This window comes from Eupeodes corollae, chromosome 2, assembly GCF_945859685.1.
Source record: "Eupeodes corollae chromosome 2, idEupCoro1.1, whole genome shotgun sequence".
NCBI classification, from domain to species: domain Eukaryota; kingdom Metazoa; phylum Arthropoda; class Insecta; order Diptera; family Syrphidae; genus Eupeodes; species Eupeodes corollae.
In genome coordinates this window covers 76,944,057-76,967,493 of record NC_079148.1, presented here as the reverse complement: position 1 = coordinate 76,967,493, position 23,437 = coordinate 76,944,057, and the positions used below count along the sequence as shown (strand labels likewise).

General features: G+C 33.5%; 2 protein-coding genes across 3 annotated transcripts in view; one reads left to right on the top strand and one right to left on the bottom strand.

The window, feature by feature from the left end:
* Positions 1–256: 256 nt before the first annotated feature.
* On the bottom strand, positions 257–2,195 carry LOC129947493 (kelch-like protein 3). The gene is made up of 6 exons (XM_056058072.1): positions 2,031–2,195; positions 1,909–1,976; positions 1,791–1,855; positions 983–1,731; positions 718–917; positions 257–653 (listed from the first exon to the last, which is right to left on the bottom strand). The coding sequence occupies exons 1-6, from the start codon at positions 2,049–2,051 to the stop codon at positions 338–340; spliced, it is 1,419 nt and encodes a 472-aa protein (XP_055914047.1). The 5' UTR covers positions 2,052–2,195; the 3' UTR covers positions 257–337.
* Positions 2,196–2,448: 253 nt separating this feature from the next.
* The window catches only part of LOC129947492 (uncharacterized), a 42,662-nt gene continuing 21,673 nt past the window's right edge, over positions 2,449–23,437 (top strand). The window contains exons 1-8 of one of the 2 annotated variants that reach the window (XM_056058070.1): positions 2,449–2,566; positions 2,639–2,703; positions 2,770–3,508; positions 3,572–3,771; positions 3,876–4,173; positions 4,237–4,312; positions 19,379–19,943; positions 20,031–20,256. In XM_056058070.1, coding sequence (XP_055914045.1) covers positions 2,546–2,566; positions 2,639–2,703; positions 2,770–3,508; positions 3,572–3,771; positions 3,876–4,173; positions 4,237–4,312; positions 19,379–19,943; positions 20,031–20,256 — 2,190 coding nt within the window. In that variant the 5' untranslated portion in view covers positions 2,449–2,545. Of the gene's footprint in view, positions 2,567–2,638; positions 2,715–2,769; positions 3,509–3,571; positions 3,772–3,875; positions 4,174–4,236; positions 4,313–19,378; positions 19,944–20,030; positions 20,257–23,437 lie in introns of both variants that reach the window. The other variant, XM_056058071.1, reaches the window with a different exon arrangement.

The window sequence follows — 23,437 nt, the reverse complement described above, 5'->3', positions numbered from 1 at the left end:
ACTGTATCTTTTCACTGCTAAATAATGTAAAACTTTAAAGATGTAAATAATTTTTTCCTCAAGCCTTGCTGATTGTTTCCGGACCTGGTTGTCTCAAAATTGGCTACCGTAAAATGGGCCCAATGTTTGCATAGTCGCTTAAATTTTCTAGAGAGTGTATTCAGCAGCCCAAAGGACTTTCAAATGAATAGAACATTTCGATTAAATAGGATGGGTCTGATCTAACAATGAACAAACTGCAAATTAAAAATAAATTTTACGTTCGAAAGTTTATTTGTAAATTATATTATTTTTATTTTGTAGAAAATTTTTTTTGATTTCGATATTGCCAACTATTTTAAGGCTGTATAAAATATTGGCCATTAGAATTAATAACAGTCTTTGGAAGACAGCATTGAAAATTTAGATTATCTTGTTGTTCCATGTGCAATGTTTTCCAATGGTCCTTGCCCTTGGTCCGAATCATTTCCAAATACTCTAGAAATGACTTATAAGTTATGTAAAGTCTATTGGGACAATCTGTTTTATGATGAAATCCACATTCCTGGTCGCAGATCCATTGTCTTTGAATGGGTTTGGTGAGTTTATAACGCTCCATGAATGCCAGAAAACTATCGACATTGTTGGAATGATACAACTGTGTTGTTGCATAACTAAATTTAAAACAAAAAAATAAATTTAAAGTGCAATACAATAGAACGTAGAATATAGATTTACGAAAGTCCATCTCCAATCATTTTCTTAACTATTGGATTGTGGATTACTTTCTGAACATCTTCACAATCAATGTCACGTCCCAAAGCAACCAGAATCCACGGAGGCATCAGGCCAAATCTAACACAGTTGATAACATCAAGCATATGACATTGACGGTCTTTCCAATTGTAGTTAAGCCATCGCACAGCTGACATAAGGATCTGAAAAAAGATCACATTCTAGGCTGTCCGGCCACGCACAAAACACTTTTCAACATTTATCAAACCTCAATTTCTGAATTTACTCCAATGTAGTTTGAGCTTAGGAGAGTGCAAACTTCTTTAGCACTAAGAAGTAAAAAATCCTTCGACGCGACTAAAGTAAGAAAGAACCTACATATCCTCGGCAACATAAGCTGTTGCAACATATCCAAACCGTAGTTCCGTGAATCCAGATACAAAAGAAACGCAGTGTCTTCCTGAAATCTAATATCATCGTCCAGACACACCCAACACTGGTCAACTAGACCTTTAATTTTCAAAAAGTTTGCAGCATTAAAAAGTTCCAGAATGCCCTCTCGTTGCACTGACGGTTCAATGGATAACATCCAATCGTATACCATCATGAATGCTTGGGGAGTGATCCTTTCAGGTGGAATTTTTACAATTGCCTCATTGCTGCATTCCATGAAGAATTCAGAATAACATTGCAAAACCATCATATGGCAGTTAAAAGTAGCTTCTCCAATTTGTATTTGAACGTTTGTTTTGATGTAGTTATCAATCATATTTTTAAGTAACCCATAGAGATTCTGTTTTTTTGGTTGCTCAATTCCATCCCAGTCGTCAATCTTATTTGGTTTAAATCCAATTTCAAGCAGGGTCTTTTCCTCCATTGGAATTGAACTGTCTTTTCCTTCTTCAGGTAGTTCGGAGAGTTTGGAAAGATTTGTTGGGAGAATTTTATTGGGCAAAGGACGTTTCATGTGGTTAATTTCACGTGATGTAGATTTTGAAGCATTGTACATTAATTTATCTAAAGAAGAGTAGAGTACTTTATATAGTTGTTTAGGTTGCATAATTAAACCAACTTACTCAATTGATTTGGGCGAAATGTAGGTGTTTCGGATTGAACGGATGAATCAGAGATTCCTGGATAACTTAAATCGAGATTTGTATAGTTGGAACTTTAAAAAAAAATCATAACACTTACTCCATTACTCGAAAACCGTTTTCTAGTTCTGACGACGTTGTTGCAGAATAAGCAAGAGATTCATTGTTCTTAATAAAATAGTTACGTTACTAAATTTGTTTTCATTGTAAGTTTTAATATACCTTGAAAGTTCTATTTTCCATTCCTTCCTAAAGGGTTTCCAGATAAGTCAAAAAAAAGTCGTTGGTATTCAAAATTTTATGTTTGCGACTGATTTTCATTTAAGTTGACAATTTTTTCAAAACGTTCTGAGAAAATAGTTCTCCAAAATAAAACTGGAGAAACAACTGAAAAAAAAAAGAAAATTAAAGTACTGATTTAAGAACTTAGCTTTCTTTTTGCATTGAGTCATTTTGTTTAAACTGTAAACGAAGATAATCAAATAAAATTTAAGTTAGATCTTAAAAGAAAAAGGCAAACGGCTGTTACTTTAAGTCTCAACTTCATTCTAGCTACTAATATAAAACTTCTCCATAGAGCCCTTGAGTCGTTAGATTTCAATATTCATGAAATATTGTGATAATCTATTTCACTATATTTGTTTAAGTGTGCTTTGAAAACACGTTCAGTAAGATTGTAAATAAATTTGTCAACACAAATTTTTATTTTGGATTTCCTGGCAAATACCAGCGAAGTTATGGAAAATCAACCCATTAAGGTAACAATGTTATATTTGAAGGTGTAGTTAAGAAAAAAGATAATGATGATACGAGTTATTAATTTTCATAAGGTGGATTCGTCTGCTGTTTCTGCAACAACGACATCAGAACTTGAAAGCAGTTTTAGATTTATGAAGTAAATAAAATGTATGATTTATTCACAAAAATTTTATTTAATGCCTATGCCATTTATTATACCTAGTTTAAGTTTTGAGAATTCGGATTCACTAGGTCCACCTCAAGATGTCGGAATAAGTAGTCTCGCTGCACCGAATAAAATTCTTCCAAGTGGTCTTTTCAAATTTTCTGAGGAAATAAAAAACCATTTATCGCCAGAAGAGAAGACGTTAGAAGAATTAGGTTTTGAACCAAACAAGATCGAAGACTGGGAAAGCATTAAACAGCCAAAGAAACAGAGTCTCTATGGATTATTAAAAAATATGATTAATAACTACATTAAAACAAATGTTCAAATACGAATTGGTGATATTACATTAAACTGTCATATGATGGTCTTGCAATGCTATTCGAGCTTTTTCATGGAATGCAGCAATGAAGCTGTTATAGAATTTCCACCTGAAAGGATAAGTGCCCAGGCTTTTATGATGGTATACGAATGGATGCTATCTGATGAACCATTACTTCAACGAGAAGGCATTCTGGAACTTCTTAATGCTGCAAACTTTTTGAAAATCAAAGGTTTAATCGATCAGATTTGGGTATGTCTGGACGATGATATAAGGTTTCAGGAAGACACAGCATTTCATTTGTATATCGATTCACATAATTATGGTTTGGAGATGTTACAACAACTTATGTTGCCAAGAATTTGCAAGTTCTTCTTAACAATGGTATCGTCGAAGGATTTTTTACTTCTAAATACGAAAGAAATTTGTAATCTGTTGAGCTCAAATTTTGTTGGCGTTAATTCGGAAGTCGAAGTTTAGTTTTTAAAAATGTGTTTTGTTCGTTACCTTACAGTCTAAATATGATCTATTTTTCAGATCCTTATGTCAGCGGTGCGATGGCTTAACTACAATTGGAAAGACCGTCAATGTCATATGTTTGATGTTATGAAATGTGTTCGATTTAGCCTGGTGCCTCCATGGATTCTGGTAGCTTTGGGACGTGATACTGAATGTGATGAAGTTAAAAAAGTAATCAATAATCCAGTTGTGAAGAAAATGATTGAAGAAGGAATATCGTAAGTTTAAAATTGTTTGTTCTTTTTTTTTTTTTTTTCAAAAATATGATATTTAATAAAATAATTCTAGAAATACATATTTTTATTAATAACGTCATTTAAAGGTACACAACAACGAAATTGTATTATCCAAAGAATGATGAGAATTTTCAGGCATTCATGGAACGTTTTAAACTAACTAAACCAGTTCAAAGACAATGGATCTGGGATCCAGAATGTTCATTTCACCATAAAATCGACTGTCCGAATCGAGTTTACATAACTTATAAGTCTTTTCTTGAGTATATTGAAGTAATTCGAAGTAAGGGCAAAGACTATTGGAGGTCTTTGCGTGTGGAGCAAGAAGAAGGTCATGATTTTCGATGCTGTTCGGAGGGCATTCCTGTAAAGGATCAAAATTTGGTACGATTTTAATGATAGACATAAAACTATGAATTAGATTTATACATCTAAGTTTGATTTAAGTTTTGCGTGATTCCAAAAGAAAGTCGAGATCAAGCTGTTCAAGCAAGTGGAGATGCCAGTGACTCTGATGAAACAAGTATGTTTTCACAACATTTAAAATATACAAAATTAAATTAAATTTAAATTTTAAAAATTGGTACATAAGTCGATAGAAGCAAATATATTATAATCAAGGAATGCATGAAGCCACTAAAATGATATTTAGACATTTCTAAACGATTAATGGAGCTGGATTCAACAGTTTTTACTAAAGTAACTATTCATGTCTGCTTTTATACTTAAATTTAGGATCACAGTTGATAAAATATAAATAGCTTCTACTAGAATAAGGTGATATCTAACTTTAAATCCAACATTACTTAATGCTTAAATAATTAAAAAGCCTTACATGGCCTGAACATTTTTGAATTGCTTTGGCAGTTAAGGTTACTTTATGTCAATGTTCAAAGTTATTTTAAAGAAGAAAAATATGGAATTCATATATACTTAAAATTAAAGAACGTTTAAAAGGCAAAAGACATATAAATATTTTTATATAATCTAAACATTTTCAAAGTCTGTTATACCTATAATCTAAAAAAAATCAAAGTCTGCTTTAAAGCAGCAGTTCCTATAACTCGGAATTTAAAGATATGCCTGGGGGAAATCTGCTTTAAAACTTTATTCACTTGTATTGGGAAAAATAATTAAACAAAATCCGTTTGGTTAAGTATAATCATTGAAATATTTAGAAAAATAATGAAATCGATAACCTAGGCCTCATTTTTAGGTACTGTGATCACATTTTTCAAATTTGTATAGTATTTTCTCTTTTACTTAAGCCTCAAAACCAATGCTTTTTATTCCAATCAAATATTAAAAAATGCATATTGTCAGTTTCGTGAAAAAAATAAAGTTCGACTGAGTCATTCATTTTTTTAATGTAACTCGGCAAGTTGTTTAAAAAGTTTTCTCGTTTTATCAAGATTTAAAAACGGCACAACACTTGCTGCGTATTCTATCATTAAAATTATTATCAACATTTATAACGTTTTGAGTAAATAAGTCAGATTGTACAACAGTCCGTAGAGAACTAAGGTCTAGTGACTTAAAACTCGCAACCATTTCTGTGTGCAAGTAATATCAGGGATTTAGGGGACCTACAGCATATGTGCCGGCTTATTTGAAAAAGTGTTTTTCATGACAAGCATTACTCTTGGCGATTTTTCGATTTCTCACAAGAGGCGGTACCCGATAAAAATAACAGAAACCCAAGATCTCTGGCATGACAGTCCTGTAATAAAATAATGATATTTTCATATGTTTATTTTACTTATAAAACTAAATCAATTGTTTACCCCTTACTTCAAAACCGAAACTCCTTGAATTTGATCTCTATCTTTAAAAAATTGTTGGCGTAGTTCTAGTCTATTTTTGATTGGTCTCAATTACACTTTTTCTTTTATACTGCCCCGAATAATGAGAAGGTCACAAATTTGATCCAAGGCGGCCAATCAACCTATCGGGATACTCCTTAATTAGGTACATGACGAGTATAATGCGATGACAATCATCATATTGAAACTAAATGCTTCGTGGTTCAGTGTTACATCTTTAAACAAACTTGACAAATAATTTTGTAAAAAATGAAGGTAGTTGTCAATATTTAAATGTTATGGCAGCTAATATTTGTTTAAATTAATATTAAAACCGTTTTCACGAATTAAGTGCGGATGTTCTTGGTGCCACTTCTGTAAATTAATATAAATTAAAATAACAGTATTTTTTTAAATGTTCATTCGTCAACATTGTTCTACAAAAATCAACACAGGGACGGTAGATTTAGATTTATTTCATTCGAAATTTTGTTACGTTTGAGGTTTGCATTCTAAATTAAACCAATTTTTTTTTAGATTTTTGCCATTCTGTGTTATGTCTTGATCATGTTTTACTTCTAGGTGATTTTAATTTACCACACATTGACTGGATCATATCTGAAGACGAATCTTGCCTCGAAGCCTCTCTATCTTCTTCACAACTAAACTAACTTTTCTTAATAAAAAGCAAACAAGCTGTTTTAAGAACTCAAAAAATCAAATTTTAGGTTTAGTATTTTCTTCTGATTAAGAATCACTAATATCACTAGGACATTTTTCTTGACTAAAGTAATCACCTTACTGAACCCAGTAATTCCTTTGATTGCCTAGATAATATACATATGTACATGATTTCAGAAGAGCTAATTTCCATTTTTTGTCTAAAGATTTAACCATTTCTGGAATTGTTAATACTTTAACATTTTTTAATATTGACGAAGCAGTTTAAATTGTTTATAAAGGCCTTAATAATTGTTTAGAACTATCTACCTTCACAAAAATCAAGAAATACAAACTTTAACCGCCCTTGGAACACGAACAAATAGCTTTTACTGCGTAACAAAACAATTTATGTTTCTGATTTGGGCACCTCTTTGAAAGGCAATCCTAAAAAAATTGTCATTTTTAAGAAAAAATCAGATGGCTTTCAAGTTAACTTCACTAATAAGAACATTTTATTAAATAAAACTGTTGACATCTGTAACGCTTTCGCAACCAATGTCCGTGAGTCATTTGTCAAAAGCCCTGAAGTAGATGATGAAGTATATTTTTATAATCTTCACTCCTTTTCGCAACAAGCTGTAGTCACATTCCTGTGCTACAGAGTACGGTCCTTAATATTTTATCCGAGTTGAATGATGGAATTCCCCGATAGTATTAAAGAAGTGTAGTAATGCTTTAGTTGAACCCCTTACATTCATACATTCGTACGTGGAAGAAGTCAGTTCTAACACCAATATTCAAAAAAGATAAGGCATTGCTGTCTCGCATTCCAAAATTTTTTTGAATAAGTTTATTATGAAAGTGAAGCATGTTTTAGTAAGAATATCATTTACGAACAGCAACATGGTCAACCTTTACAAATGTCCTCACGTTCCCAAACATATGTTCAAATGCTTTAGAACAAGGTTATGAAGGCGTTTGACCAACTAAGCCACGGAATTTTTGTATTTAAACTTAAAGGTCTTGGTTTTTCACCATTTTTCTTAGCTTGGATCAAATCTTAACTTGAAAACGGATCCTATGAGTTAAAATTTAGGAATTGTCATTCAGAACCTTTTGTTGCTCAATCTGGTGTTCCCCAGGGAAGCGATCTTGGTCCATTTTTGTTTATCCTGTCTATTAACGATGTATCGTCATGTCTAAGCTGAAGTTCTCATTTTTGCTGAACATGAAGATTTTTAAAATAATAAAGACCACCCATAATAGTATTTTTCACGCATCTGTTATTGATAGTTTCACATTCTGGTGTGCTAAAAATAGCCTTGCCCTCAACTCTTAAAAATGGCAGACAATAGCTTTTACTAAAAAACGAATCGGTAGTTTATTTCATTGTTGTAAATTACAGAAAAAACTCTGTGGCGTCTTCACATTTAAAGATTAAGGTCTTCATTTCTGTTCCAACTTACAAGTTTATAAAACGCTGAGCAAATGAATTCCGTATACTCGTATTACTCTTTCTTTGAAAAATTGCCATGTTCGTCCTCATCTTGAATATACATCGCAGGAAATGGACTCCCTATTACGAGATTCAACATAATTTCTTCGCTTTGCCCTTATAGGTCCTCCTTGGGATGATCCTTATGTTCTGTTTTCCTATGAAGATCGTATTCTGCTTCTCCAAATGTAATCTCTCCATCAAAGGCATGTTAATAATTAATTTTCATCAACTCATTAATGGTGAAATTGATGCACATTATTTGCTATCTTGTGTACATTTGAATTACCGAGGCGGAACTCATCAACTGCGTTCATTTAATTTTATGCATATTGACTTCCATAGAACTAACCATGGGAAGAATGAAGCTTCATTTATTGACTTAAATTTAAATAAGGTTGGATTAAAATCATTGTTTAGAACCAATTCTGCTTTTGTTCTGCATTAGTTCATATTAAATGTTAACTATGTTTCGTATTTTGTACGTGTGTTAGACTATAATTGTATCATTTTATTACTAACAACTGACAAATGCACTAACAATGAACCTCTGACCATTCTAAAGTGTAAAAAAACATGTCATGTATGGGAGACGTGCACAATCCCGAAAATCAAAATCCCGAAAACCTAAATTCCCAAAAATCTTAAATCCCGAAAATCCAAAATAGCAAAAGCTTTTCCGAAAAATTCGACCAAAAATAGACACTATGTGAAATTTAACTTTTTAAACTCAAACGGAACTTAAAGTTATAGTTCTGAATTTTAAATTGAATACTTATAAATATATATCTAACGGTGTGAAGAACCGTTTTGGAAAAACACTCGATCTAGTATTTTTCTCCGAAACCATATTCTCTGAAGCAGCTGTGATTTCTTCTGCTGTCAAAATTGTGGACGAAGATCGCCATCATCCTGCATTAGTAATAGCACTTATTTAAACATGGCTTCACCTCATATGCTATCTAATAACAACAAACTATAATTCAACTTTAGTAGGTGTTATTTTGAAAACCTTTTTTACTTATTATGTACGATCAATTGGGCTCGTTATGTGAAACATTTTTTATTTAACTCTTTTCGACTGTTTTTACAAAACGATTCCATTTAAAAAGACTCGAAATTACTTGAGTGTTCCACCATGGTTTGATTCTCACGTTAAAAACTTAAAAAACAAAAGGAACAAAGCTTGGATAAAGTACAATCAAACAGGAACAGATGATGATTATAGGACGTTCATTATAATGAAACAACTTTTCACTGACTACTCTAACATCTTATATGATGACTTAATTCGGAAAATTGAATTACACCTTAAAAATAATCCTGACAGTTTTTGAAAATTCGTTAATGGTAAGAAGAAAACATGTGGGTATCCTAATTTAGTAACTGATTCGACATCAAATAGTAATGAGCCCAGAATAATTGCATGTTTGCAAACTAATTCAAAGATGCTGTTGTAGATTATAAAACTATTAGTTTTCCTAAATTAAATTCTCACTTAAATTCCATCAAATTCGTTATAAGTGAATATATTGTCCTTAATAGTATCCTACAGCTTGACGAATGTTTTAGTCCTGGTTCCGACGGTGTACCATCATCCATATTAAAGAAATGTGTTGCGTATTTAGCACAACCGTTATGTTTTTTTTAACACATCTTTAAGTAACTCGCTGTTTCCTTTTATCTGGAAGAGCTCCTTCATAAGACAAGTACACAAAAGAGGTCCTAAAAACGAAACAATGAACTACCGACCTATTGCTAAACTATCTGTGATACCTAAACTGTTTGAGTCAATCGTATGTAGCGACCTTTCTTTTCACTGTAGTTCAATTATCTGTGATAACCAGCATGGTTTTGTTAAAAAGATGTCAACTGTTTTTAATCTGTTTCACTTTAAGTGTTTTTTTTGTTTGAAAAACGTGAACAAGTGAAGATTGTACCTTTATTGATTAAAGCAAGGCCTTTGACAAATTGTGTCATAAAAACTATTTAAAACTATTTAAGCAAGGACATTTTTTTATAAACTGAATCTCCTCATATTTGCAAGATAGATGTCATAGTGTTAAACTTCGTAATGAGTATTCAAGTTCATTTGTTGTGAATTCTTGTGTCCCCCAGGGTAGTCACCTTGGTCCTATTCTATTTGTTTTATTAATAAATGACGTGTTTTCGATCATACAAAATTCGTGTGTCCTAATATACTCGTATGCTGATGACAATAGAAAAAAAATAACTCTACATGTCTTCTCTTGCAAAAAGACTTAATATTATTTAGGCAATTGTGCAATAATAATCGTCTTGTTTTAAATGTTGTTAAAAGTTAAAATCGTTTTTAGTTACACGTTTGATTCTTGTCCTTTAAGTAAAGGTAAATGTCTTATGTTCTAAACAAACATTTAATGAACATATTTACTTCAAAGTTAAAAAAGCAAATAGAGTTCTGGGTTTCATTAAGAGATTTGGTCGTGTTTTAAAATTCTTTTTGTTTCATTTGTGAGACTAGTCCTGGCATATGCCTGTAGAGTATGGTCACTTAACTACTCCGCGCCATACACGTCACAAGACTCGAAGCCATTCAGAAAAGATGTTTGCGTTTTTGTCTACGATCCCTTCCGTGGTTTCATGATATTCATACGTAACCGCCTTATTCACAAAGACTTTCTCTAATAAATTTTCCTTCTTTGACAAATCATAGGATGTATTTGCAGTTTTTTTTAATTGTTGGAATAATAAACGGACAAATTTCACCACCACTAGTTATTGAGGTCAAAGGGAATATATTTAACGAAATTGAAAAATTATTTGTGTTCAATTTGAATTGCAATCAGAAATCAACAAAAATTATATAAAATAAAAAAAAATTGGATTTTCGGGATTTTGGAATTTCGGTATTTTGGATTTCGGATTTTCACCTACTTTTTTTTTTTTTTTTTATCCGATGGAAGTCTTCAAAAGACACTCGGTAAGAATCCGTACCGAGTAGTGTGGGACTCTAACCGCACTAAAACCACCGGTGAATCAGGACCAATCTATGAAAGATCGACAAATGATTTTTATTTCTTAATTTTTAAATCGCATTGGGGGAAGTTTAAGGTTATAACACTTTCCCGTAGCTTTTAGCCCACCAGCTCATGAGGCTTTGTTCTTCTTAATTTCCGAACATTGTCTCGTACATTTAATACGGTCTCCATTTCAGAGTTAGTATGACTTTGCAGTCGCTGATTGTGTGATACAGCGTGTTTCTTAACCACTTCTGTAACCATTTCAATTTGAAGGTATACCAAGGGGCATTTATTATTCCACGAAGGACCTTGCTTTGGAATTTTTGGATGGGTTCAGCATTTGTTTTCTTTGTACAGCCCCATAGTTAGATGCCATATGTCCAAACGGGTTTCAATACTTGCTTATATAACATTAGTTTGTTCTGGATAGATAGGTCAGAGTTCTTTCCTATTAACCAGTACATTTTTCTGTACTTCAAGTTTAGTTCTTCTCTTTTCTTTTTGATGTGTTCTTTCCATTTAAGCTTTGCATCCAAATTCATTCCAAGGTATTTGGCGGTATTGGAGTAAGGTACTTCTGTACTGTTTATAAAAATTGGAACATTGTTTATGTTTTTGTTTGTAAAGTTTATATGCGTCGATTTTGTTTCGTTTAATTTGATACGCCATTTGTGCGTCCAATCACTAACTTTATCGACTGCGTTTTGCAATTTTTGTGTAGCCTTCGTAACGGATTTATCTGGCACCAATATTGTAGTATCATCAGCAAAGGTGGGCATGATAGCGTTGATGTCCACTGGGTTGGTCCTAGGACACTTCCTTGTGGTACACCGGCTTCAATTTTCTTAAGTTCCGAGTAATTTTGGTCGTACCGTACTCTAAAGAGTCGGTTCGTAACGTAGGATTTCAGTATTTCGTAGTACTGCCTGGAGAAGTCCCTATGCAGTTTGCACTCAAGTTCCAAGTGCCAAACCTTGTCAAAAGCTTGAGCAACATCTAAGAATACAGACGAGCATACTTGTTTTTCTTCAAGTGCCTTTTCCACAACATCCGTAATTCGATGCACTTGGTCTATCGTGGAATGTTTATTTCTAAATTCAAACTGATGGCTCGGAATTAGTCTTCTTTCTTCAATTATTTTGCTAAGCCTTTTCAGTAGCAGTTTTTCAAAAACTTTTGCCATGATTGGTATAAGCGATATTGGTCTGTAAGATGTAACTTCTGTTGGTGGCTTACCTTGTTTAGGTATAACAATGGCTTCCGCAATTTTCCAATGATGTGGCACATATCTTAGTTTAAGGCATGCGTTTATTATAAATTGGAGTTTCTTGAAGGCTATAAGAGGCATTTCTTTCAGAACCTGAGCAGTTATAAGATCGTACCCTGGTGATTTTTTGTTTGACAACTTATGTTGACACATGCTTCTTACTTCTTTGAGCGTGACAAAAGGTATTTCACATTCGTCGTTTCTGTCAACAAACTGTAAGGGATCTGTAGCTGTGCTTGCTGGGAATGGCTTGAAAACATTCGCGAGATGTTCAGCGAAGAGATCAGCCTTTTGTTTCGGGTTTCCGATCCATTTACCATCTTGAGATTTTATCGGCGGGTTTTGTGTCTGAGGTCTTTTTAGGCGCTTAGCTGCTTTCCATAAGGAGTATTCTGTAGAAGCATCCGTCGTCAGACTTTTCAGGAATCTACTTAGTGAATCATTTTTAAACTCACAGATTCTTTTTTTTAATTCGTTGTTAAGACGGTTAAAAACTACCTTATCATCTAGGAATCTCGTGGATTGCCATTTTTTTCTAGCTCTTCTTTTTTGCAATATCAACTCCTTTATTTCGATAGGATATTTTATTTCTTTTTCTCTCGCATTCGAAATAGTTGGAGTACTTTCTTCTGCAGCCTGCTGCACATCAGCAAAAAATTGTTCTACTTCATGATTAATTTGTTCAATTGTTTGCATAGGGGATCTTAGGTTTGTAAAATTTTCAAGTTTGTCTCTGAATTCGTTCCAGTTTGTTCTGTTATTCACGAGCTTGGGATTACTTTTTTCTATTATTTCTGTTTCGCTCAGTGATAAAATTACTGCAGTATGATCTGATGATAAATCGTAATTACCTTCGACACTTATATGATTTCGTTTAATACCTTTAACTACGAAAAAGTCTATAAGGTCTGGTATTTTGTTAGTATCAGATGGCCAATATGTTGGCGAACCAGAAGAATAAAATTCGCAGTTGTATTTTCAGCCTTTTGTTGTTATGAGCCTATATCCCCATTGGGTGTGTTTAGCATTGAAGTCGCCTCCAACAAGGAAGTTATGTCCTAACAAATGTAGGAGTTCTGCATAGTCTTCTTCAGTTGGAGAGCGCCTCGCTGCTATTTTGAATTCTTTCTTTTTTATATCAATACTAATTGTTGTTACTTGCATGTTTTCTTTAGTAAACTTTGGTTCTTCATAGTGTGTTAAGCACTTTTTTATAAGTATTGCTGATCCTCCCCTAGCTTTGTCAGCTGGGTGCGGAGCGTGATAACATGTATAGTTTGGTAATTTATTATCAAGACTTTGTTCAATAGCGAGGTGGGTTTCGGACACCAAACAAATGTCTATATGCTCTATGTCTAAAAAGATGTTTAGTTCTGATACATGCTGTAAAAGACCGTTTGCATTCCATGTTGCGATTTTGAGTGTTCTGTCCATCATTGTTTTTTAAGAGCGACTTCTTCGCTTAGTTGTTTTATGTTTAAATCTTGTTGGTCAATCCTTTTCAGGATTGGGAATAGGATTTATTTTCATCACTTTTGCTTAGTGCAATTGCTTTTCCCGGTTTATTTTTAGTAATGTTATCGACCGTTACTTTTTTGCTTTCAACTACTGGTTTTGTGTTGGTTGAGTTTCTAAACTTGTTCCCAGTTTTGTTTTTTCTTTTTGTGTCTTGGAACTTTTTTGCTACTGGACATCCTCTGTAACTTGCAGGATGATTGCCTTGACAATTAACACATTTCGGTTTCTGTTCTCTGCCCATGGGACAGTTTTTAGTTGCATGTCTGCCTTCGCATTTAACACAAGCGAACTCGCGATTGCAGTATTTTTGTGTATGCCCAAAGGCTTGACAGCGCTTACATTGTGGAACAGTTTTCGACTTTCGCAGTGGTTCAATTTTGACAACTATGCCCATAATTGATTTAATACTGTAAATCTTATCGAGACTTTCTTTATTTTCAAACGTGAGCATAATGATACCCCAGTGGAGTCTTTTACTATCTCATTTTTAATAAGATTATTGGCATCGAGAGCTTGAAAGCCTTTTTGTATAAGGTCTTCGACAATTTCTTTGGCAACACATGAAGAGTGAAGGCCTCTTGCTACTATTTTTATCGATCTTGTAGCTTTATTTTCGTACGAGTGCCACTGAATTTTCTTTTTGTTCAATTCTTCAGTGACAGATCTATACGCATCGGCGTCTTCAACAATGACTTTCCAATTGTCTTTATTGTATGATGTATATTTACATGCTTCATTCGTGCATTTATCTACTATGCTCTTTAGCTCACCAAACATTGCCAATCCGGAGATCATAATTGGAGGTGGGGCAGTTTGCCTGGTACCTTTAACGTGAGACTTATTTTGGGGTAAATCTCTTATTTCTTTATTAGATGCTCTCATTATTGTAGCAGTATCTGATTTTGAACCTGTTTGCTGACATTTTATAACAGCCTCTGGGCTACTCTCTGCTTTTCGTTTCTTTGACTTACGTTTATTTCGGTTTCCTTCAGTTTTAAGGAGGAGCTCTTCCTCATCAGTATGAAACTCATTAGCAGTTTTTTGTGGGCTTTTCACTACTGGTGACTTTTGACTTGATATGTTGTCTTTCACGGACTTTTTGTCGAGCAAGCTGACTTTTTCTTCGAGTCTCTTCACTTTTTATCAAAATAATTTTCGGATTCAACTTGGTGGATCTCGTTGTTTTTTGTGAAACACTGCTGATCTTTTGTTTCGATCTTTTCATAGATGGTTCCTTTTTCGTTAATGACTTCTATGTCATTTGATTTTTGCGTTGAGGTTTTCGATGGAGTAACCCTTGGTGATATTTTTGGTGGAGTTCTTAGTGTTTTTGAACTTCGTCTATTTCCTAGAAGCAATAATTGGTCCTCCCCAGAATCCATAAGACCGTTCTCCGAAGAGAGTGGATTTACCAGTTTATCTGGATTGCCACCTGGGGTATTATATCTATTTGTTTTACTCATTGCCATATTTGTTTTTGTTTTTGTAACTTTTGTTTAGTCCCATAAATAGCTCAGTTACCTCTTCTATTTAGGTTTCTTGGAGAGCTGGTTCTTCAGAGCGATTATCTTATCTTTTGCTCCTAATTCCTGAGAAGGTAGCTCAGGTGTCTCAGCTCTTGGATTCAATAGATCCAACGCTCGTCGCTAGTTCACCTTACGGTTATCCAGCGGGCACCACTTGGAGGTGACGATGCGATTTTTCACCTACTGAAAATAATTTTATTTCTTCAAGAAATTCCATTTTTGGCTAAGATCAAACAGAACTATGCATGTTTTGGAAAACTATCAAAAACTATGAAAGTATATGGCGTATACGAATTGAACACCCCTAACTCTTTGTCTGTCCGCCCTGAAAAACGATAGTTTGGGTTCAAATGACGTATTAAATGAAGTTCAAAATACCTACACATAAAATCCGTTGGTCTACAAACTTTGGGTGGGTCAAACATGCTTCCACCCTCCTCCCAAATTTGACTTGCAAGAACGTATGCTATAGTTTTTAATTTAATAAACTCCTTAATTCGACAGTTGCCTCTTTCTACTTTGTATTTTAACGTTTGCTGAGATTTTAATTTTAAAGTTTCTCTGCACTTGTACAATCTATATGTACCTGTATATACGAGTACATTCAATATTGCATTTTTTTTAAGTGCTTCAATATAAGAATGACACATAAAGAAACCACGTTTTTGATGAAACTATGTCAGAGGACATTTTTTTGAATATAAAAATAAAATTAAAAAAAGAAGTATGTAGGTGTTGTTGATGCTTATATTGTTCTAAGGCCTATAATAGCCAATCAGTATTTTCGATCAAAATCCTCTTTAACACGTAACAAACTAAAAAAAAGATTAACTCAATTTTCACAAATCCAATCTAATCACAACGAAAACAGAAAGGCACCCTATATATTCGTATTAAAGTATCTATAAACCTACAAACATACCTCTATTAAATCTTAAACTATCTTCTTGGGTAAAATTTGCATGTTTAGATTGCCTTATTTGTAAAGTACATTACATACATATATGTTTATTTAGGCAGGTTGAAAATGAAGGTATACGAGCGACGACCGACGTATTAAACCTTTTCTTTGTGGATTCACATTATACATATACGTATGTTTGTACATGTTATGCTTATGTAATCTACATATACATATTTATACTATTCAGTTTATAAATAATGTAGATAAGTTGGTCAAAACTGTCAAAGTTTCAACAGAGTGCAAATTGATTTGACTTACTAAAAATCCAAAATATAACCTAGATCAAACGTTAAAGTATAAAATAAATAAATTAGGTGGCGCAACAGTCCGTTGGGAACTATAGGGAACTAGGGAACTGTGTGCGGGTACTGTTATCAGGGATAGACGGGAGCTACAGTTTCAAGCCGAATCCAAGCGGCTAATTTGAGATAGCACTTTTCATGACAAGAATTACTCTTGGACGATTTGCAATTTCTCGCAAGAGGCAATACATGTGAAAAAAACTTTTTAGATGGCAAAAGCAGGTATTGAATTCAAGACCTCTGGCATGAGAGTCGAACGTACTAACCATCATACCACAGGTACTAATAAGTAGCTTTTAAAATAAAGTAAAGTGAGTGCCTTGAGTGCGAACGATGCACACTGTACAGTACACCTGAAGTTTGTAATGTTGGAATACTCAGAGTCTTTTAAAATATTTGAAGATTAACCAATTTTTTTTTATAAATTTATGGAAAATTTTCCAAATTTGTAAATACTGCTTTGAGTTGAATCGCAGTCAAGTTAATAATATTTTGTATACGGGTTTCGAGCCTTATGGCAAAGGAAGAAATGTTGACTATTTTTTAAGTATATAAAAATAAGACTTAATTATTTTTTCGGATTGAAAAATAGAAATAGAAATGAGATTTCCTCAATGTTGTGTCTGACAGATGTGGTTCAGCGAAGAACGAAGCCTTTCTCCTTGTGTCAGCCATGACACCTTTTACCGCTGCTGCCATCTGTCACCTCTGCTTTTCCGACACATAATTCTGCCACTTGGGTTTTCGACTTCATCGTAACCACCTGTGCCCATCTCATCGACTAATCTTCTTCATTAACTCGTTCATTAGTTTTCTTGTACATTATCATATTATATTTTAATAAATATTGAAGTATAAACAATAAACATTGAATAAAATATAAAACTCGCGTAAATTAAGCACTCAACATATTGCTTACTTATCTTGAAAATGAGCAAACATTTTTATTTCAAACTTCGGTATGTTTTATTTTTGTCAATATTTTCTTTTAACGAGTTACAATCTTTTCTTTACTTTTGTTGGCGCTACTGATTTCGTTGCTTCTAGGACTCAAGTAAGCGATCACTAGCTTGCAGTCTCCTCTCTCTGTTTTGAATACTAAGCCAGCGTGTATCGGTCTTGACTTGATCAGCTCCCCCGGAGATGAGGTCTGATTGTGCTTGTTGTTCCCTGGGGTTTGGCATTTAATACTTTACGAGCAGAAGCTTAATATGACCTAGCCATCTCAATGGTTAAACATTCATTGCTTTGACCAGTAGCAAATCGCTGTACATCTCGTACAGTTCTTGGTTGTATCATCTTCAGAAGGTGTTATTTTGCAAGTTTACACAGATCGTAAGTAAAAGCTTCCTCGCGAAAATACCTGGAGAGCATTCATCCGAATGATAGAGGCTCCATGCTTCTGCTTCATACAGCAAGATCGAAATTCGGAATGATGAGGGTTTTATTTCTCAATTGCTTACTTAGGCCAAAAAAAGCGGTGGGCAAGAGTTATTGTACGCTTGATTTCAGCACTGTGTCCAGTACGATGAACTCTTTGGCCAATTCGACATATACTTCGTTTTTTTTTCGCTTCAGATCTGTGGCCTTGGAGTTGAACACCACTCTTAAAAGAACAATATTGAACTATATGAAAGCACGTCGCCTTGTCGTTATTCTCTGATGGTGGTTTTGAAGGTATCTGATAAGTCTTTGCTCTGAGCGAGGATTCTCCAGAAACGTCTGATTTTAATAAGGTGTATAAGCTTAGCACGAATACCAAAACTCAACTATCGTGTATCGAAGTTGTATCCTTGTGTCTGCTAAAGGATTTGGCTTAAAGTTGGGATTTGGTAGATGGTATATGAATTATCCAGGTGCCAGGCTTGCAGCCACTCTGGTATGTGTCAATCAAATCATTACATAATGCACTTGATAAGATCGTGTTTGAGATGTTTAAAAAGCTTGTTAATTGTTCAAAGAGCAGAGAAGACATACCTTTTTCCGACCAAATTTTGGCTACAAGTTGGTGTATGCACCTTATCAAATCCTTTTTGATATACTTGAAAAGTTCCGACACAGTTTTTTCGATTTCAGCCTGGTAATGGCTACCTTAGTTTCATTTGAGTAGAATCAGTGGATTCCTGATGATCAACCACATGGATTTGTTTAGTTGACGGGATCCTGGACTTTATTGTTGGTAAGCAAATAGTCTTTCCAGATTTGAAGCATCAACTGTTTTGGACCTGCTCGACCACAATCCTCTTATGATACTTTTTGGGGATCCTATAGCATCTTTTTAGCAGTATTCATGCAAATATTTTAGATCTGCGTTTAACGACTACTTCAAATTTCACCACTTTTCCAGCATTTTTTTTAATGATTCCGAAAAATTATTTGGGCTCTGGCGGGACGACCTTACGCACTAACCGTCCCGCCAGGCGCAATACTTGATTTAAATGCGCATACTGATTTTTAAAGAGAATTTTCAAATACAAGGTATTAACTTCCTTCGAATTGAACTCGTCTCCGCATCTCAAAATATGGTAATAGTTTCCTAATATTTTTAACAAATGGTGTCCTAATGTAGGTTCACTAAATTAAAAAAGAATACTGAAACAAACAAATTTTGAATTTTTATTTGTTTTCGTATTTTCTCCCACCCTGGCCTATATTGACGACTAATTAAGTTAGTTAAAAATAGTAAAAACAAGCTCTGTTGGTTGTTTGTCACTTTTGCTTTAGTAGGCTTAAATGATAGATCTCCTTTTTGAAACGAGATTCCTTATTTATCCTCTCACTCCGATATTTGTTCATGCTTCCATATTCCAATGAAAATCCCCTGTGTATTTTTCTCTGGCAGAAGATCAATAAACAATTAACATTACAATGAAAACTGCTTTGCTTAGGTCCTAGGTTGAGTATCAATTCAATATCCAGGATACGCAACGGTTTTTTTTATTTACAAACACACATATGTTAGTACATAGATATAGATAGATTTATTTTTGTATTTTTGTTATTTCCGCACAATATTATATGGGCCCTATTATTGTATTCTACCTACATAGATATGAATGCGATATCTCAAACAGTTGACATTAAAACCTCCTGGTGTCGAGAGATTTACTCATCTAACAAAACCAATACCCGAGGCTTGGAAAATATACCAAATATAAGGACCCAAAGCGACAATAATAACAAAAATACCATTTCCACTAAGGGAGATAATAAAAATACAACCTTAAGCCAAAAATCCTCCTCTTGCTGTGATGTTAATCAAAAACCTATAAATATTAAGAAAAGCGTTTTGGCCAAATCCTTTTACTGCAGCATGAGTTCAGAGCAGGAATTCGAGTATAGTAATACAATGGGCAATAGGGTAACGGTGGCGTCTAAGAAACAACACCATCATCAGAGCATTGTTGACGTTGATGTTCACCAGGAACTGGCCAGGACCATCAGAGAAGGGACAACTATGCCGCCACTGAAAAATCGTGATGATTTTGATGATGATGAAGATGGTGGTGATGATGGAGATGTTGATGATGATGATGATCCCATCACTTCGAAGGCTGCTAGAGCGAAACAAATTGGTATTTCCCGGAAGCGAGATTCACGGAGTGAATTAAATTTGTAATATCATTGATTTCTTTTTTTATCCTTTCCTGTATGGATTTTATTTTATTTATTTGCTTTTTTCTTCTTTTTATTTTACAACAGCGACAATATGAACCAAAAGATTTTTTTATTCGGTGGCATTGATCCGTATGCACAAGTGAAAACAGCGAGCAATGGTCAAGGGATGGATGTTTTATATTACGACAGCTGTGAGAATGCCTGGAAGTTTTTATCCAATATGCCTCGAAGCAGGCATCATCACTCAGCTGCTGTGTATCGTGGAAAAATTTATATTATTGGAGGAACGAGGCAAGGTTCGGAAAGATCTGTGAGTATACTACATTTAAGTAGGCAAGTTGGTTTGATATGATTTGCCTTTCAGGGATAATTTGTTATGATGAGTTTCAGTTTTTGACGAATGTTTTGACTTAGTTCAGTTAATAAAGTTAAACAAGATTACAAATATGTTTATTCTAAATAGCCGCAGAAATTTTGAATGAATTTTAAATTTTAAATGCGACTCATATAAGCTGTAGACTTTATTTATCGTGGTAGATATTATACTTAGAGTGCACAAAATTTTAATATCCTCCAAGCTTAGATCCTTAAGAATATATAAATGCATTATAGTCTCATTGCTTGCATGGCAGTATGTATTTATTAAATAAGTTAAATGTTAGAAATATTTACTTCTAAACTTGAAAAAAAAAAACATAATTTTAGCTACTTATAAAAAAAAAATAAAGTTAGCAGAAGCGAGATTGTCATTTGTAGAGTCAATAAATATAGGGTATTTGTTGAATTTACTGATTGATTGATTAAGAGGACTGTAAGTGCCCAGCCCATACAATGCAAGCATATTTAAGAACATGCCTGACAACAAAAACATAAAAACAACAATTTAAATTAAATATGGATCACGAAACTCTCCTATTTATAGTGATCAGGATAAATTTATTTTGAGTCTAGTACAACACCAAGGTCAGAAAAACAGGATTCACAATTGAAATATGACAAATTTAATATGCTTCATTATTTATTATTTTACGTTTACGAGTAAAACACGTTGTCTTATAATATTGAATTTAAACTGTTTACGTATTTATCAAATGAATCAATGCAATGTTCTAGCTTCTTTAACTTTAAAAAGGCAAACTTCATTGAACTTAACTATTTTCTTGAAAATTTTGATTTGTCAATTAATGTTGTCAATCTGAATCTTGAACAAAAGTATTCGCATTTCGTGTCTATTATTTTCGACAGTTTTAGTAGATTCGTTCCGTCTTCGAAAAGATCCAAACATATTCATCAAAAGCTCCCGTGGTACAACAAGCAAATAATTAATCTGAAAAATTTAAAACTTAAAGCTTTTAACAAATTTAAGCGAACTAATGATAATTTAGACTACGCTAATTTTAGCAAACTGCGCAATGATTTGTTTGGTCTTAATAAATTCCTTCACAAGTGTTATATAATGAATATTGAGACTAACATTAAGACAAATACTTTTTCGTTTTGGACATATATAAATGTGAAAATAAATACGTCAGGCTACCCAAAGCAAATGACATTTGGAGACACTGAAGCATCACACGCATCATCAATACTTTGTCTATTTGCTGACTTTTTTCAACCCGTTTATTCATCTGCTAGAAATTACAGTTATAGTACACTCTTGGATAATTTAACCTATAGCGTTGATATCGGAGGATTACAACTCAGTTTAGAGGAAATATATTCAGGACTCCAGTCTATAAAGCCCAAAACTATACCTGGAGATGATGGTATACCCGCTTTTTTCTTAAAAAATTGTTCTAAGTCAATATGCTATCCTTTGTATTGCATATTTAATCAATCTCTATCTCAAGGTATATTTCTAAGTGAATGGAAAATATCTTATCTTGTGCCTATTCATAAATCTGGACGTAAAAATAAAATTGATAACTATCGTGGTATTTCCAAGTTGTCTGCCATCCCTAAATTGTTTGAGAGCCTGGTAAAAAATAAATTGGAATTCATAACCCGAGAGCATATTTCTGACCGAAAACATAGCTTTGTTTCCGGTCGTTCTACAATAACTAATTTAGCTCTTTTCTCAAATTATGTGTTAAATTCGTTTGAAAGTAAGAATCAAGTAGATGGGATATATACCGATTTCAGTAAAGCTTTTGATTCGGTGGATCATTCCACTTTTATACACAAATTAAACCTTTACGGTTTACATTCTACTCTTCTTGATTGGATTTCATCTTATCTAATGGGAAGATCTCAAAAAGTCATAATAAATAAAACTTTTTCGAGATCTATTCATTGCAACTCAGGTGTTCCTCAAGGAAGTCATTTGGGTCCGCTCCTCTTAAATATTTTTATAAATGATATAACTACAGTGATTAAATATTTTCAATACCTCCTTTACGCTGATGATTTGAAACTCTTCTTAAAAATCAATTGCCTCCATGATTGCAAGCCGCTACAGACCGACCTTAACCATGTCTCCGAATGGTGTAAACTAAATTGTTTAAAATTACTCGTAAATATAAAAAAATGCAATGCTATCTCCTGCTAAAGGTCCTATATCCACATTAACTTTAAATACACGATCGATTCTAATGTATTATCTTGTGTAGAAAACATAAAAGATTTAGGTGTTCTATTGGACAAAAACTATTCCTTTATGTAATTGGAAGAGCTAACTCAACTGTAGGATTTATAAAACGTAATTATGTTGATTTCAGTGATCCTAACGCATTACTATGCCTATATATAACTCTTGTGAGATTTATATTGGAATATGCAGATGTCATTTGGAATCCGGGTTTTAAGACCTGCTCTGATCGTTTAGAAAAGGTTCAGAGGCGGTTTACTAGATTCATATTTTATAAGATGAAGTGGACTTCTATCCCAGATTATAAAGCAAGATGTCTTTTCTAGGTATTAAGGCTCTTGAATCAAGAAGAAAAATTCATGGTATAATGCTTGTGAAGGATATTTTATGTTATCACGTTCGTTGTCCATCTTTGCTTTTAATTGTACCAATTTATGTTCCGTCAAGAACTTTGCGTGGTAGAAAATTTCTGTTTGAATCTTTTCACAGAACAAGCTACAGTATTAATGAGCCGATTGGTAGATTTATAACGCAATTCAATGAAGTTTGTCAATTTATTGAATAAAGTAATTCTAGCAATTTGTTTAAGTCCAATTTACTTTTATTGTTTACTTTTTAATATATTTTTGTAATACTTAAATTTTTAAGATCAAATCTGTTAGCTTTAAGCTTGTAGATAAATAAATTTAAAAAAAATGAAGTGGCGCAACAGTCCGTAATGAACCAGGGCCTAGTGACTCACAACTCTCAACCATTCCTGTGTGCGAGTACTGTTGTCAGGTATGGAGGGGATCTACTGAAACAGGAGACAAATGATTAATAAATAAAATAAACAATTTCGACCAATGTGCCTTCCTTGACGTACACCGAACTTTTGTTCCTATCAATATTTCCAAAAATCGTG

Bases quoted from the DNA above. Each gene is read 5' to 3' on its own strand.
- LOC129947493 (XM_056058072.1), bottom strand. From the start codon at position 2,051: ATGGAAAATAGAACTTTCAAG. The intron at 1,977-2,030 runs GTATATTAAAAC...TATTTTATTAAG, and splicing joins TGGAAAATAGAACTTTCAAG to AACAATGAATCTCTTGCTTA. The intron at 654-717 runs GTAAATCTATAT...TTTTAAATTTAG, and splicing joins ATGATTGGAGATGGACTTTC to TTATGCAACAACACAGTTGT.